Below are 18,020 nucleotides of genomic sequence, written 5' to 3' on the forward strand. Positions count from 1 at the left end.
GTTCATTGGATATATTCAAGAGGGAGTTAGATATGGCCCTTACAGCTAAGGGGATCAAGGGGTATGGAAAGAAAGCAGGAAAGGGGTACTGATCAGCCATGATCTTATCGAATGGTGGTGCAGGCTCGAAGGGCCGAATGGCCTACTCCTGCACCTATTTTCTATGTTTATGCCCACTCGTTATAGACCACTGCACCAATGGAAATACGCCCTTACTATCCACTTTGTCCAGGCCCCTCCATATTTTGTATGAGGTCTCCTCTCAACCTCCTATGTTCCAATGAGAACAAACCCAGCCTATCCAATCTGTCCTCATAACTAAGATTCTCCATTTCAGACAGCATCCTAGTAAATCTCCTCTGCACTAGAGAGGGTGCAATCACGTCCTTCCTATATTACGGCGACCAGAACTGCACGCCATACTCCAGCTGTGGCCTAACCAAAGTATTACACAATTTAAGCATAATCTCCCTGCTCTTCTATTCCATGCCTCGGCCAATAAAGGCAAACATTCCGTATGCCTTCTAAACCACCTTATCCACCTGGCCTATTTTCAGGGATCTGTGGACAAGCACTCCAAGGTCCCTTTGTTCATCTCCACTATGAAGTGGCCTACTGCCTAATGTGTATACCCTTTCCTTATTAGCCCTCCCAAAGTGCATCACCTCACACTTCTCTGAAGGTACAATTTAATCATGGGGGCAATACTGACAATGCCATACCTTGTGCAAGCCTTCTGCATGATGGTGTTGCGGAGGAGACAATTGATTCGATGTCATCGCATGAGGAACCTCTGAGCATGTAGGGTGATGGGCAGGAGGCCTTACCCATGTCTGGTATATCGATACAGGCGTTCATACCTGAAAATGCGCTTCCGCAAAGAAGTTGTAACTGAGGTCTGATAGTTAGTAAATGCAGACCTACAAACTAGAAGTGTCAGGAGGACTGCTTTGTCAGTTGAAGTGAAGGTTACAGCTGCACTTTCATTTCATGCATCTGGATCGTTCCAGGTCACAACTGGGGATGTGTGCACCATTTCACAACATGCAACACATATCTGCATTCGGCAGGTGACTGCTGCACTATATGCCCAGAGGAATGACTACATAAAGTTCCCCATAACCGCCCAGGCAATGCATGAAAGGGCTGTGGGTTTCTCCAGGATTGCTGGCTTCCCAAAGGTATAGGGCAGCATTGATTGTACTCGCATCGCCTTGCGAGTTCCTTTTTGGAGGATTCTGAGATGTACAGGAACAGAAAAGGCTTCCACTCCATTAATGTGCAACTCGTGTGTGATGACATGCATCGCATCATGTCAGTTGATGCAAGACATACTGGGGGCATCCATGATGCATTCATCCTACGCGAGAGCACTATATCTGCCATGTTTCATCAGCAGCCAGAAGGGCAGAGTTGGCTGCTGGGAGACAAAGAGTACGGTCTCGCCACCTGGCTCACGATGCCCCTACGCGTAACCTGGACGGAAGCTGACCGGGAATACAACATGTCGCACATTGCGACGTGCAACATAAGAGAGAGGACAATTGGCATCTTGAAGCAGCATTTCCGAGGCCTGGACCATTCCGGAGGCTACTTGCAATACTCCCCTGAGATTGTCGGTCAGTTTACTGTTGTGTGCTGCATGCTGCATAACTTGGCCATCATGAGGCAGCAGCAGCTGGAAGTGAAAAACCCACCTGAGATGAAAGTGGCTGGTGAGGAAGGTGCAGATGTCTGGCATACAAACTATGTGGCTTGTCCAGTGGAGCTGATCAAGTGTGGTCAGTGCTTCCATGCTGGAGATGTTGGCCTGGTCGAGGACGCTAATGTTGGTGCGTCTGTCCTCCCAGGGGATTTGTAGGATCTTGCGGAGACATCGTTGGTGGTATTTCTCCAGCGACTTGGGGTGTCTACTGTACATGGTCCATGTCTCTGAGCCATACAGGAGGGCGGGTATGTAGACCATCAGCTTGGTGGCAGTTTTGAGAGCCTGGTCTTCAAACACACTTTTCCTCAGGCGGCCGAAGGCTGTACTGGTGCACTGGAGGCGGTGTTGAATCTCGTCGTCAATGTCTGCTCTTGATAAGAGGCTCCCGAGGTAAGGGAAATGGTCCACGTTGTCCAGGACTGTGCCTTGTATCTTGATAACTGTGCGGCGAGGACAGGCTGATGGAGGACCTTTTTCTTACAGATGTTTAGCGTAAGGCCTATGCTTTCGTATGCCTGGAGTTCAGCCTCTATGTGTACAGATGCAGGCGTTGTCTGCATACCGTAACTCAGCGACAGAGGTTGGGGTGATCTTGGACCTGGCCTGGAGGCGGCGAAGGTTAAGCAGCTTCCCACTGGTTCTGTGGTTTAGTTCCACTCCAGCGAGGAGCTTGTTGACTGTGAGGTGGAGCATGGCAGCAAGAAAGATTGAGAAGAGGCTTGGGGTGATTACGCAGCCCTGTTTGTTCCCGGTCCTGACGTGGATTGGGTCTGTAATGGATCCGTTGGTAAGGATCGCGGCCTGCATGTCGTTGTGGAGCAGGCGGAGGACGGTGATGAACATTTTGGGGCATCTGAAATAGAGAAGGACGCTCCATAGACCCTCGCGGGTGACAGTGTCAAAGGCCTTTGTAAGGTCGAAGAAGGCCATGTACAAGGGCTGGCGCTGTTCCCTGCATTTTTCCTGCAGCTGTCACGTTGCAAAAATCATGTTCGTTGTGCCCCGTAGGGGACGCAATCCGCACTGCGACTCTGGGAGGAGCTCCTCGGCCACAGGGAGAAGACTGTTAAGGAGGAATCTAGAGACAACTTTCCTAGTGGCTGATAACACGGAGATTCCTCTGTTGTTGCCGCAGTTGGACTTGCCCCCCCTTTTTAAAGATGGACACGATCACTGCATCTCTGAGATCTCCCTGCATGCTCTCCTCCCTCCAAAACTGTCATAATAGCCAACAGGCTCCACCCTTTGTTTCTGATTGGTCCCCTTGGAGGATAAACCACATCCTGAAGTTTCTCAGGAATGTGTAAATGGAACCGCCCATCCCAAGGTTCCACTGACTTTTCAAATTGTAACTTGATCCACTTTATCCTCTGTCACTTCAGGGAATCAGATAGTCCCAGAAGACAGCATGGGCCAGCCAAAGTGCCTTACCCAGTCCAAGTGCATCCTTCCCACCCACACCCCCCCCCCCCCCCGCCCCCACCATAGATGGGGCAGGCATTGTGTACGGATTGTTACCAGGTTTATTGGGTATGAAGTGAATAGTGACAGTGTCATGACTTCTGGATCTCTTGCTCTCTCTTCTCCCGCCCCCACCCCCAGCGCCTCTCTTCTCCCTACCTCCTTTCTCCCACCCTCCACCAAGACCCTCGGCCCCAGGCTGGGGTGGGGGGAAGGAAGAGTCGGAGCCTTGGGTCCTGCTTCTTGGCACCATGTGGAGGGAATGATTTGGCCGGGAGTGGGGGCGGGGCTTGACAGACAGCTGTCTGTCAAAACAAGTGCAGTACAAATAGTTGGTCCCTGATATAAAGCGCACGGATCGCTGAGCTGAGTCGCAGACACTTTGACCCCTGTTGACCCCTCTCAGGAGGCCCCACGGCCAGAATGAATTTACAAGAAAGTTCTAAATGAAAGTGAATAATTGGCAAAGTCTGCCCTCGTATTCAGCTTCAGTAAATATTACCAACTCCAGATCCCTTTGTATATGTTACTGTGAACTTGTGGAACTCAACTCTGCTCAACATCTGGGAACACTCAACGAAAAGTCTCACAGATAAACTGAGCGGGAGGGAGGACTGGGCCATCGATGGGGCTCATCTCCCAGCGGCTGATGCTGATCACAGCTCGGTCACACATTCACCGTCCGATCTCTGGGTCCCGGGGCACAGGGTTCCCTGATCACACTCACCGCCCGACATTTCAAACCCCAAACCTGCCCCCCATGGGCCATCATCCCGGCCCCTCCCCCTGACCCTGAACACCCCCCATGCCCCCCCCCCCCCCACTTGCCCAGCCCCAGTGTTGCCTGCCCTGTGGACCATGGCTTTGACCCTAATCAATCCCGGGTGCAGGAATTAGGGACACTTCAGAAAGACCAGGGAAGATTCTGGAAGCTGTGAGACATTGGGATTCGTGTGGGAGCCACCGCTGTGGGAAAAGAAAGGCTCGAATTCCTGTGGCAGGAGTTGGGAGATCTGGAAACAGGGTTCAGAGCAGAACATGGAGCGATTTCTTTCCAGATCTCCCCCCGCCCCATCCCCCCAGGCCACACTGCATTTTCCTGATCTTTCCTCACCCCCCACCCTGGCCACAATCTGTTTAAACTGGGAGCAAGGAAACAAAGAGCAAATAGAGAAGCTTAAAGTACAAAATGAAACCAATTTAACACGAAGGGAGTCGGGCAGGAAAATCAAATCGACTGGTTATAAGCAGGAATCAGCCCAAGTTATGGGAACAAGGATAAAGCCAATCGAAACTAATGGACAGGAGCAGCTCAAAGTGCAGACAGAGAGATGAAGCACTGCAAAACTCCCGAGTGTGGGAAATAACCCAGGCAAGAGAGACCGTGATGTCACAGGGACATCTCGATTTAATAACAATAACACAAACTTGGCTGCACTGTGCAGGAATGGAAAATAAACACATGTGGCTCCAATAACACTCTGCGGGTACTGAGGGAGTGCTGCACTGTCGGAGGGGCAGTACTGAGGGAGTGCTGCACTGTCGGAGGGGCAGTACTGAGGGAGTGCTGCACTGTCAGAGGGGCAGTACTGAGGGAGTGCTGCACTGTCGGACAGGCAGTACTGAAGGAATGCTGCACTGTCGGAGGTGCTGTCTTTCAGATGAGGCATTAAACTGAGGCGCTCTCAGGTGGACATGAACGATCCCATGGCACTATTCGAAAAAGAGCAGGGGAGTTCTCCCCAGTCTCCTGGTCAATATCTATCCCTCAACCAACATCACTAGAACAGATTATCTGGTCATTATCACATTGCTGGTTGTGGGAGCTTGCTGTGCATAAATTGGCTGCTGAACTTCCTACAACAGCGACTACACTTCAAAAGTACTTTATTGGCTGTAACACGCTTTGGGAGGTGCTGGGGTTGTGAAAGGGCGATCGGAATGCAAGTCTTTCTTTGTCTTCCTCTGGCTGGGAGCACTGGATGGTGATTAGGAGCAGGAACCCTCACTGATTCTTCCCCTCCCCCGCCCCTTGTACTGAGCGGAGGGGAGTTGCTGTAGTTTGTGGTAGGATGTGAGGAACCTTTCTAACTCCTCCTGAACCATGGATCAGCTCTGAGTGAGGGAGGGTGCCACCGTTTGAACGAAACAACAGCGAGAAGGGACAGAAATATGGATCATTGTGAAAGTGATGTTTGCGATGTGGCCAAAATCAGCCTCACCTGATCGCACATTCCTTACAGAACGCATGGATCTGTCGAGGTGGTAACCGTGCTCGCGTGTTGCGATCTCTCTCCCTCTGGTACAGCTCTTGGAAAACTGTTACCTTGCAGTGTTTGACATGATTCCGGGCTCTGGAATCAGCCAGTGTCAATTCAAACTCCAAGGAGGGAAGAACAGAAGATATTTCATTCAGGTAGGGGGGGTGGGATTGTGGGGACAGATTGGGTCGGGAACACTGAGGGTGTTCAATAGGTTTTTAGGTGAATGAGCCAATTGGGGGTCAGAGTCTTGGCGTGCAATGGATCTTTCCATTTCGCAGGTTTATAACGTTATGGCTATGAGGGTAAAATCTGCCTTTGGGTTTCAGGTCATATCTGATGACGACGTGCAGGAGACGTTTTGCGGCAGAGAGAGTACGGACACGGAGAAAATTCCAGGAAGAGAGTTCGTCCTGTCTTCTGGGAATACCATGACCGTCACCTTCAAGACCGACTTTTCTAATGAGGAGCGATTCACTGGATTTGAAGCTCATTATTCCGCCGTCGGTAAGTTGCTCGCAGTCTGTTTATCCGCGTTCAGAACCGGGAATGAACCTTCTCCATTTCAAGGCTCAGTCCGACCCACTCAAACTGTGTGTTGGGGGCAGAATGCCCCTGTAAAAAGCAGAGCCAAGGCAGTAACTTTTTGTTCATTCATTCCTGGGATGTGGGCATCGCTGGCAAGGCCAGCATTTATTGCCCATCCCTCATCGTCCTTGAGAAGATGGTGGTGAGCCGCATTCTTGATCTGCTGCAGTCCGTGTGGTGAAGGTGCTCCCACAGTGCTGTTAGGGAGGGAGTTCCAGGATTTTGACCCAGCGACGATGAAGGAATGGCGATATATTTCCAAATCAGGATGGTATGTAACTTGGAGGGGTGGGGAATTGGAGGTGATGGTGTTCCCATGCCCCTGCTGCCCTTGTCTTCTAGGTGGTAGAGGTCGCGGGTTTGGGAGGTGCTGCTGAAGAAGCCTTGGTGAGTTGCTGTAGTGCATCTTGTAGATGGTACACACTGCCGCCACGGTGCGCCGGTGGTGGAGGGAGTGAATGTTGAAGGTGGGGGATGGGGTGCCAATCAAGCGGGCTGCTTTGTCCTGGATGGTGTCGAGCTTCTTGAGTGTTGTTGGAGCTTCACTCATCTCGGCAAGTGGAGAGTATTCCATCATTAACTTGTGCCTTGTAGATGGTGGAAAGGCTTTGGGGAGTCAGGAGCTGAGACACTCGCTCTTGTTGCCACAGTATTTATGTGGCTGGCTCAGTTCAGTTTCTGGTCAATGGTGACCTCCAGCATGTTGATAGTGGGGGATTCGATGATGGTAATGCTGTTGAATGTCAAGGATTGGTGGTTAGACTTCCGCTTGTAGATAGTCATTGCCTGGCACTTGAATGGAACTGAACACTGCAATCATCAGCGAACATCCCCACATTTCACCTTATGATGGAAGGTCATTGATGAAGCAGCTGAAGATGATTGGGCCTAGGACACTGGCCTGAGGAACTCCTGCAGCGATGATCTGAGGCTGAGATGACTAGCCTCCAACAACCACAACCATCTTCCTTTGTGTTAGTATGATGCTGCCTTGATGTCAAGGGCAATCACTCTCTCCTCACCTCTGGAATTCAATTCTTTTGTCCATGTTTGGACCAAGGCTTTAACAAGGTCTGGCGCTGTAGAGTCCTGGTGGAACACAAACTGAGTATCGGTGAGTAAGTGCCACTTGGAAGGTGTCGTCGACAGTGCTATCATCACTTTGCTAATGATTGAGAATAGACGGATGGGGCGGTAATTGGTCGGATTGGATTTGTCCTGCTTTTTGTGGACAGGTCATACCTGGGCAGTTTTCCACATTGTCTGGTAGATGCCAGTTTTGTAGCTGTACTGGAACAGCTTGACTAGAGGCGTGGCTAGTTCTGGAGCACAAGCCTTCACGACAGCCGGGATGTTAAGAAAAAACCACATTGCTGTGGGTCTGGAGTCATACATAGGCCAGATCGGGTAAGGACGGCAGAATTTCTTCCCTAAAGGACATTAGTGAACCAGATGGGTTTTTACGACAATCCGGTAGTTCCATGGTCACCATTACTAACAGTAGCTTTTTATTCCAGATTTAATTAACTGAATTTAAATTCTACAGCAGCCATAGTGGGATTTGAACTGGGGTCTCCTGGGTCATTAGACTAGACCAACGGATTATTAGTAACATAACCACCAGCTTCCATTCCGAAAGACAGCACGGAGTTATCGGAGACAAAAAGGATACAAAAGTTCTAAATCATAGACTCATAGAAATTTACAGCACGGAAGGAGGCCTTTCGGCCCATCGTGTCCACGCCGGCCGACAAAGAGCTATCCAGCCTAATCCCACTTTCCAGCTCTGGGTCCGTAGCCCTGTAGGTTACGGCACTTCAAGTGCACATCCAAGTACTTTTTAAATGTGAGGGTTTCTGCCTCTACCACCCTTGCATGCAGTGAGTTCCAGACCCCCCACTCCCCTCTGGGTGAAAACATTTCCCCTCCAATCCCCTCTACCAATTACTTTAAATCTATGCCCCCTGCTTGTTGACCCCTCTGTTAAGGGAAATAGGTCCGTCCTATCCACTCTATCCAGGCACCTTAATCAGATCTCCCCTCAGCCTCTTCTGTTCCAAAGAAAACAAACCCAGCCTATCCGATCTTTCATACGAACATAAGAATTAGGAACAGGAGTAGGCCACCTAGCCCCTCGAGTCTGCTCTGCCATTCAATAAGATCATGGCTGATCTGGCCGTGGACTCAGCTCCACTTACCCGCCCTCTCCCCGTAACCCTTAATTCCCTTATTGGTTAAAAATCTATCTATCTGTGACTTGAATACATTCAATGAGCTAGCCTCAACTGCTTCCTTGGGCAGAGAATTCCACAGATTCACAACCCTCTGGGAGAAGAAATTCCTTCTCAACTCGGTTTTAAATTGGCTCCCCCGTATTTTGAGGCTGTGTCCCCTAGTTCTAGTCTCCCCGACCAGTGGAAACAACCTCTCTGCCTCTATCTTGTCTATCCCTTTCATGATTTTAAATGTTTCTATAAGATCACCCCCCTCATCCTTCTGAACTCCAACGAGTAAAAACCCAGTCTACTCAATCTATCATCATAAGGTAACCCCCTCATCTCTGGAATCAGCCTAGTGAATCATCTCTGTACCCCCTCCAAAGCCAGTACATCCTTCCTTAAGTAAGGTGACCAAAACTGCACGCAGTACTCCAGGTGCAGCCTTACCAATACCCTGTACAGTTGCAGAAGGACCTCCCTGCTTTTGTACTCCATCCTTCTCGCAATGAAGGCCAACATTCCATTCGCCTTCCTGATTACCTGCTGCACCTGCAAACTAACTTTTTGGGATTCATGCACAAGGACCCCCAGGTCCCTCTGCACCTCAGCATGTTGCAATCTCTCCCCATTCAAATAATATTCCCTTTTACTGTTTTGTTTTTTCCCCCCCAAGGTGGATGACCTCACACTTTCCGACATTGTACTCCATCTGCCAAACCTTAGCCCATTCACTTAACCTATCCAAACCCCTTTGCAGCCTCTCTGTGTCCTCTACACAACCCGCTTTCCCACTAATCTTAGTGTCATCTGAAAATTTTGTTACACTACACTCTGTCCCCTCCTCCAGGTCATCTATGTATATTGTAAACAGTTGTGGTCCCAGCACCGATCCCTGTGGCAAAACACTAACCACCGATTTCCAACCTGAAAAGGACCCATTTATCCCGACTCTCTGCTTTCTGTTCGCCAGCCAATTCTCTATCCATGCTAATACATTTCCTCTGACTCCGCGTACCTCTATCTTCTGCAGTAATCTTTTGTGTGGCACCTTATCGAATGCCTTTTGGAAATCTAAATACACCACATCCATCGGTACACCTTGTTAGTGTGAATGTTTTCTCCGAAGAATCGCTCAACACTCAGAGTCGGTTCCAACGCCAATGCGGCCTTTTATTTTCGCATGCGGGGAGGAAGCCTCAGGACTAGATCCAGCCACTTCTCTCTGATGAACAAAGAAACTCATCGATATTTATATGTTTTACAATAGTTCTTTACAGTTACTCAGCCCACTTTGGCTGGACACAATCCAATCATAACGATTATAGATTACATATAGGTTTATTTAACCCAATAGAATTCCCCTGATACCTCAGGGACTGTATGTTCGGTTTTTGTCAGCTCGGGCTGATTAATGACCTCGTTATGTGAGGCAGGTTCTCCCCTTATCTCTGTTCCTCAGGGTTCGGCTGTGTGAAGTCATGATTATACCAGTGTACTATAATGGTTCGTTATAATTATCTTGTATCCAAGGCATTCCTGATAGTGGGCCTCACAGGGTCATTGCTCGGTCAGCCCCAGTTCATTACTTGACTAACGGGGTTCCCATCATGCTTGGGCAGCCATTTTATATGTGGCCACTTTAAACTTATATGAGTTTAGATATATTCAGCAGGTGCCTAATGCCTACAACACACCTCTATCCACCATGCTCGTTATATCCTCAAAGAATTCCAGTAAATTAGTTAAACATGATTTCCCCTTCATGGCTTCCTCATAGCCAAAATTATCCACTCCCGGCAACAGCCTCGTAAATCTCCTCTGTATCCTCTCTAGTGTAATCACATCTTTCCTGTAATATGGTGACCAGAACTGCACACAGTATTCCAGCTGTGGCCTAACCAGTGTTTTATACAGTTCAAGCATAACCTCCTTGCTATTGCTTTTATTAGCCGAGGCATGGAATACAAGTATTCCGTATGTCTTCTCAACTACCAGGATAATGAGTGGGCTCGACAAAGTGGATGCAGAGAGGATATTTCCACATTGGGGAAACTAAAACCAGGGGACATAGTCTTAGAATAAGGGGCCGCCCATTTCAAATTGAGATGACGAGAAATTTCTTTTCTGAGCATTGTAAATCTATGGAATTCTCTCCAGAGTGCTATGGAGGCTGGATCATTGAATATATTTAAGGTGGAGATAGACAGATTTTTGAGCGATAAGGGAGTAAAGGGTTATGGGGAGCGGGCAGGGAAGTGGAGCTGAGTCCATGATCAGATCAGCTATGATCTTATTAAATGGCGGAGCAGGCTCGAGGGGCCAAATGGCCTACTCCTGCTCCTGTTTCTTATGTTCTTATGAAAGGGGCAGGGGAGAGCGGCGGTTTAGAGAGGTAGATGGTATTGGAGAAAGGAAACCAAGGTGAAGAGTGGACGGTTGTTGAATGAGGAGAGCAAGGTCTGGGAAGTTTAATGTTGTGGCAGACGGAGCAGAGGCAGATTAACCCTAATGTGCAGCAGGTTCTCTAGGCTCTGCGTCCCTTGGAGTGACCAGGATTGGAGACAATTATGGCTTTTATGGGGACAAGGGCCTGGTGTGTGACGGAGCGGTGGGGGATGCCATGGGAGGTGGTGACAGTCGAAGAGGTGATACTGAGGGGGAAGACAGAGTGATGCAGAATTCAGAGGACAGGGGAGTTGAGATTGAGATGGAATATGCCAAGAATATAAATAGTCGGTGGAGTTTGGGCGCTCAGTGGAGTTTGGGCAGTCAGTATAACTGTTATTAGATGCTAATTATTTTCTATCTTTTCTTTTGTAGATATCGATGAGTGTGTGGAGAAGTTGGATGAAGCGTTGGTCTGCGACCATTTCTGTCACAATTACATCGGTGGATTTTACTGTTCCTGCAGATTTAGCTACATCCTCCATTCAGATAATCGGACCTGTAAAGGTATCGCCACACTGGCACTCAGAAGGGTCTGCACATCCACACTGACCTGTGTATTTATAGTCATGTGGGCACTATCATAGGAGGCATTTGGCCTATCTTGTGCCTGTGCTGGCTCTGTGAAAGAGCGATCCCGTTAGTCCCACTGCCCCGTTCCTTCCCCACAGCCCTGCAAATGTTTCCTGCCCTCCGACATTGAAATATTCAGGTATTTATCCAATTCTCTTTGAAAGTTACTATTGAATCTGCTTCCACCGCCCTTTCAGGACACAATTCTCCATTTGTGGACCAACTAGTGTTTTATAAGGGTGCGTAACTTTCTTTTGTACTCTATGCCTGTATTTATAAAGTCAAGGATCCCATAAGCCTTTTTAACCACTTTCTCAACCTGCCCCACCACCTTCAATGATTTGTGCACGTATACCCCCAGGTCGCTTTTCCTGCACCCTTTTTAAAATTGTACCCTTTAGTTTATATTGCCTCGCCTCATTCTTCCTACCAAAATGTATCACTTCACAGTTCACTGCATTAAATTTAATCTGCCACGTGTCTGCCCATCCCACCAGTCTCTGTCCTCCTAGAAACATAGAAAATAGGTGCAGGGGTAGGCCGTTCGGCCCATCGAGCCTGCACCACCATTCAATAAGATCATGGCTAATCATTCCCTCAGTATCCCTTTTCTGCTTTCTCTCCATGCCCCTTGATCCCTTTTCTCTCCATACCCCTTGATCCCTTTAGCTGTAAGGGCCATATCTAACTCCCTCTTGAATATATCCAATGAACTGGCATCAACAACTCTCTGCGGCAGGGAATTCCACAGGTTAACAACTGAGTGAAGAAGTTTCTCCTCATCTCAGTCCTAAATGGCCTACCCCTTATCCTAAGACTGTGTCCCCTGATTCTGGACTTCCCCAACATCGGGAACATTCTTCCTGCATCTAACCTGTCCAGTCCCGTCAGAATCTTATATGTTTCTATGAGATCCCCTCTCATCCTTCTAAACTCCAGTGTATAAAGGCCCAGTTGATCCAGTCTCTCCTCATATGTCAGACCAGCCATCCTGGGAACCAGTCTGGTGAACCTTCGCTGCACTCCCTCAATAGCAAGAACGTCCTTCCTCAGATTAGGAAACCAAAATTGAACACAATATTCCAGGTGAGGCCTCACCAAGGCCCTGTACAACTGCAGTAAGACCTCCCTGCTCCTATACTCAAATCCCCTACCTATGAAGGCCAACATACCATTTGCCTCCTTCACCGCCTGCTATACCTGCATCCCAACTTTCAGTGGCTGATGAACCATGACACCCAGGTCTCGTTGCACCTCCCCTTTTCCTAATCTACCACCATTCAGATAATATTCTGCCTTTGTGTTTTTGCCTTCAAAGTGGATAACCTCACATTTATCCACATTATACTGCATCTGCCATGCATTTGCCCACTCACCTAACCTGTCCAAATCACCTTGCAGCCTCTTAGCGTCCTCCTCACAGCTCTCACTGCCACCCAGTTTAGTGTAATCTGCAAACTTGGAGATACTACACTCAATTCCTTCATCTAAATCATTAATGTATATAGTAAAGAGCTGGGGTCCCAGCACTGAGCCCTGCGGCACTCCGCGAGTCACTGCCTGCCATTCTGAAAAGGACCCGTTTATTCCGACTCTCTGCTTCCTGACTGCCAACCAGTTCTCTGTCCACGTCAGTACATTACCCCCAATACCATGTGCTTTGATTTTGCACACCAATCTCTTGTGTGGGATCTTGTCAAAAGCCTTTTGAAAGTCCAAATACACCACATTCACTGGTTCTCCCTTGTCCACTCTACTAGTTACATCCTCAAAAAATTCCAGAAGATTTGTCAAGCATGATTTCCCTTTCATAAATCCATGCTGACTTGGTCCGATCCTGCCACCACTTTCCAAATATGCTGCTTTTTCATCCTTAATAATTGATTCCAACATTTTCCCCACTACTGATGTCAGGCTAACCGGTCTATAATTACCCGTTTTCTCTCTCCCTCCCTTTTTAAAAAGTGGTGTTACATTAGCTACCCTTCAGTCCATAGGAACTAATCCAGAGGCGATAGACTGTTGGAAAATGATCACCAATGCATCCATTATTTCTAGGGCCACTTCCTTAAGTACTCTGGGATGCAGACTATCAGGCCGTGGGGATTTATCGGCCTTCAATCCCATCAATTTCCCTAACACAATTTCCTGACTAATAAGTATGTCCTTCAGTTTCTCCTATTTCCGGAAGGTTATTTGTGTCTTCCTTCGTGAAGACAGAACCAAAGTATTTGTTCAGTTGGTCTGCCATTTCTTGGTTCCCCATTATAAATTCACCTAAATCCGACTGCAAGGGACCTACGTTTGTCTTCACTAATCTTTTTCTCTTCACATATCTATAGAAGCTTTTGCAGTCAGTTTTTATGTTCCCGGCAAGCTTCCTCTCGTACTCTATTTTCCCCCTCTTAATTAAACTCTTTGTCCTCCTCTGCTGAATTCTAAATTTCTCCCAGTCCTCAGGTTTGCTGCTTTTTTGGCCAATTTATATGCCTCTTCCTTGGATTTAACACTATCCTTAATTTCCCTTGTTAGCCACGGTTGAGCCACCTTCCCCGTTTTATTTTTACTCCAGACAGGGATGTACAATTGCTGAAGTTCATCCATGTGATCTTTAAATGTTTGCCATTTCCTATCCACCGTCAGCCCTTTAAGTATCATTTGCCAGTCTATTCTAGCCAATTCACGCCTCAAACCATCGTAGTTACCTTTCCTTAAGCTCAGGACCCTAGTTTCTGAATTAATTGTTTCACTCTCCATCTTAATAAAGAATTCTACCATATTATGGTCACTTTTCCCCAAGGGGCATTGCACAACATTACACTCCTTTCTCATTACACATCACCCAGTCTAGGATGGCCAGCCCTCCTCGACATATTGGTCTAGAAAACCATCCCTAATACACTCCAGGAAATCCTCCTCCACTGCATTGCTACCAGTTTGGTTAGCCCAATCAATATGTAGTCCTGAAGTCTGTTGCTATCCTCCTCACTGTTTACTACATTTCCAAGTTATGTGCCTTCTGCAAACTTTGAAATGATGCTCATTGTTTGCCAATGTTGAGCTGCTGTTTGTATTTCTGTCCCTGTGATGGGGTGGGAACGTCCGGTAGTTTGATGGTGGTCTTCTCTTGTGGAGACCGGTTATTGGAATACCTTTCAGACACTGACTGCTTGTTTCCATTTCCCACAAGTTGAGTGTAGTGACAACGTGTTCACTGAAAAGTCCGGAATGGTCAGCAGTCCAGACTATTCCAATCCGTACCCAAAGAGCTCTGACTGCCTGTACCGCATCGAACTCGAGGAAGGTTTTGTCATCACTTTGGAGTTTGCTGATATCTTTGATTTGGAAGATCACCCTGATGTCCCCTGTCCATATGACTATCTGAAGGTGAGCAGTGCGGTGTGTCCTGAACATGGCACGTGTGGAGCAGCGTGGTTTGTGCAATAATCATGAGCGGTTTTACTCATCTTCTTATAGATTGGACAAATCAAATTAGCAAAGACAGACTTGAGGACAAGTTCATAGTATATTCGGGATGGTTTCTTAGGACAATACGTTGTGGAACCAACATGGGAACAGGCTATTCCTGCTCTGGTAATGTGTAGTGAGACAGGATAAATTAATGATCTCATAGTAAAGGATCCTCTAGGGAAGAGTGATCATAACATGATAGAATTTCACATTCAGTTTGAGGGTGAGGAACTTGGGTCTGGAACTAATGTCTTAAATTTAAATAAAGGCAATTAAATAAAGGCAATTACTAAGCTATGACGACAGAGTTGGAAAAAGTGGACTGAAAATAAATTAAAAGGTAACACAGTGGCAGAAATTTAAAGAGATATTTCATAACTCAGCAAAGATATATTCCAGTGAGAAAGAAAGACACTGAGAAAGATGAACCATCCATGGCTAACTAAGGAAGTTAAGGATGGTATCAAATTGAAAGAAAAGGCATATATGTGAAGAAGAGTGGTAGGCATGAAGATTGGAAATTTTTTAGAAACCAGCAAGGGGTGTTTTTAAAAAAAAAAAAGAAAGGGACAAAATAGATTGAGAGTAAACTAGCAAGAAATATAAAAACCGAGTAAGAACTTCTACAAGTACATAAACATGTCACATGAGGAGCAGCACAGTCTGTGCCCTGACCGTGTCACATGCGTGAAAAAGACGTCATCTGTGACCTGAAGAAAGCCCTTTGATTAATAAAGATTCCGGTTCCTTTGACACACTAGTGCAGCACTGAGTGTAAACAGTTATTCCTCGCATTGCTGTGCCATCAACGTATCCCTGGCCCGAGATTTCCCTCGTACCATCAATGCAAGCCCTTGGATATTAAGGGAATGAAGGGATATGGGAATAGTGCAGGCAAGTGGAATGAAGGTCGAAGATCAGCCAAGAGCTTATTGAATGGCGGAGCAGGTTTGAAGAGCCGTGTGGCCTATGCTGTTCCTAATTCTTATGTTCTCAGCTGAACAGCGAGAAGAGAGTTCTTCTCCCTTTCTCTTTCTTTTTCTCTCTTCTTTCTCTATCTCTCTCTCTCTCCTTTCTCTATCTCTCTCTTTCTTTCTCGTCCTTTCTCACCCATCCCCCGCTCCCACTTTCCCTCCTCTCTGCACGCTCCATCCCGCCCCTTCTCTCTTCCCCCCCCCCCCCAAACCACGCGCTCCATCCCCCCACCTCACTTCCCCTTCCACCCTCGCGCGCTCCATCCCCCCTCCTCTCTTCCCCCGCGTGCTCCATCCTGCCCCTCCTCTCTTGCCCCCTCCCCCTCCACCCTCCTCTCTTTCCCCCCAAACCCCCCCCGCGCTCCATCCCCCTTCTCTCTTCCCCCTCCTCTCTTTCCCCCTCCCCCCTCCTCTCTTCCCCCTCCCTCGCGCTCCATCCCCCCCCCTCCCTCCCGCGCGCGCTCGCTCTCTCCTCATCTCTCCCCCCACCCTCCCCCTCCGACAGTGCGCCGCTCCCTCAGTATTGCCCCTCCGACAGTGCGGCGCTCCCTCAGTACTGCCCCTCCGACAGTGCGGCGCTCCCTCAGTACTGCCCCTCCGACAGTGCGGCACTCCCTCAGTACTGCCCCTCCGACAGTGCGGCACTCCCTCAGTACTGCCCCTCCGACAGTGCGGCACTCCCTCAGTACTGCACTGCAATGTTAGCTGAGATTACGTGCTGCAGTCTTGGCGGTTGCCTTTAGACCGTGAAGCCCTAATTGAGAAGCAACAGTCCCAGCAACTGAGCTGGGTGGCAGTCGCTTCATGGGGTGTCAGAGCCAAGGTCCTCGCTGGGAGATTAACCAATGTAGTGAAGGAGATTATAAAGTTAACATGACCGAGGAAGGGGAAAAAGTAACCGCAGTTAACAGAAAGGGACATGATCGAAGTTCTCTGTTTATTTAAACAAATTGTCAGAACATTGAAGAATACCCATAGGTCAGAGGTCGTGTGGTGATCCCAACCTCTGAACAACACGTATTCCTCATCATCAACTCCCCATTGGCCTGTCGATCAGACAGACAACCCTCACTGTGCTGCTGGCTGGAGTTTGGAAGGAGCTTGGTTCTCGAAAGAGCTTTTAACTCCCTTTGGACTCATTTTAAGTTGGTTGTTTTAAAATTTGTGCTCTCAACTATCTCACGGTGTGTTTTGGCTTCTGTGTATTTAACCTGCAAATATACATTGTCTGCCCGTTGTGGTGGGTGTTTCTGGGCCGCTCAGACATGCCACAGTCAGGGCCTCATTGCTGGATCCTGGAGCACAGTTCCGATCATTCAAGACTCTGCCTGCCGACGGCAATCGAATTATCGAGTATCCTTGGCGTCACTCACCAGATTCGGGCCGTATCTGTACAGCAGTCTCCTCCACGGGAAGCTTGTTGGGTCATCGCCACAGCCCCAGCACAGGGCCGTCCACGCCTGAGTTTCCCTCTACACGAAGGAGACGCCCAGACTGTGACTGATAATACGATCCGAATCTGCACTCACCACAGCTGCTCAATGAATTTAAACCGCTTCATAGTGACTGGCCAGCACACACTGGTGACATCATCACTGGCCAGCCCAGACTGATGACATCATGGCTGAGGGGGGGGACTGGTGACATCATGGCTGAGGGGGGGGGGGAGGCTGCTGACATCATGACTGAGGGGGAGACTGGTGACATCATGACTGAGGGGGAGACTGGTGACATCATGACTGAGGGGGAGACTGGTGACATCATGACTGAGGGGGAGACTGGTGACATCATGACTGAGGGGCTGAATTCTGATCCTCACTGGGAATTTCATGAAATTCCAAGGCAGTTCTGACTTTTGATCGGTTGCTGTTAAATTGCACCACAAGCTGGGCATGGGATGTGGGCGAGGGGCTGTGTAATCAATAACTATTTCCCTCATGTTTTCCCTGACTCTAATTTTATTTCCAATGAATCTGGAAACAGTTTTCTAGTTTCACAGCTGAGCTGGGATTTTGCATATTGTGTTTTGTAGATTAAAGCTGGAATGAAGGAGTTTGGCCCATTCTGTGGGGATAAAAGTCCCGGAAAGATCGATACCAACAGCAGCAGTGTCCAGATCCTCTTTCACAGCGACGACTCGGGAGATAACCAGGGCTGGAAGTTCTCTTACACGTCAATCGGTAGGTTCGTTGGTTTCCTCCTTGTTACAATTGTTCTCCGCTGCTGACTCCTTGTTGTGGGGCCACCTCATGGGTAATGTCCACCGTCAGGGATCCTGCACCTGACTGTCCCTCCCCCGTGAGCCTCGGCCAACAGATCA

The 18,020-nt window shown here is 48.3% G+C and overlaps 1 protein-coding gene across 1 annotated transcript in view; it reads left to right on the forward strand.

The window, feature by feature from the left end:
• The window catches only part of LOC139266299 (mannan-binding lectin serine protease 1-like), a 172,264-nt gene that overhangs the window by 24,910 nt on the left and 129,334 nt on the right, over positions 1-18,020 (forward strand). The window contains exons 4-7 of the mRNA XM_070884122.1: positions 5,760-5,937; positions 11,058-11,189; positions 14,446-14,642; positions 17,733-17,880. Of these exons, the coding sequence (XP_070740223.1) occupies positions 5,760-5,937; positions 11,058-11,189; positions 14,446-14,642; positions 17,733-17,880 (655 nt within the window). The remainder of the gene's footprint in view (positions 1-5,759; positions 5,938-11,057; positions 11,190-14,445; positions 14,643-17,732; positions 17,881-18,020) is intronic.

Source organism: Pristiophorus japonicus, chromosome 6 (genome assembly GCF_044704955.1).
Source record: "Pristiophorus japonicus isolate sPriJap1 chromosome 6, sPriJap1.hap1, whole genome shotgun sequence".
Classification (NCBI taxonomy): Eukaryota; Metazoa; Chordata; class Chondrichthyes; family Pristiophoridae; genus Pristiophorus; species Pristiophorus japonicus.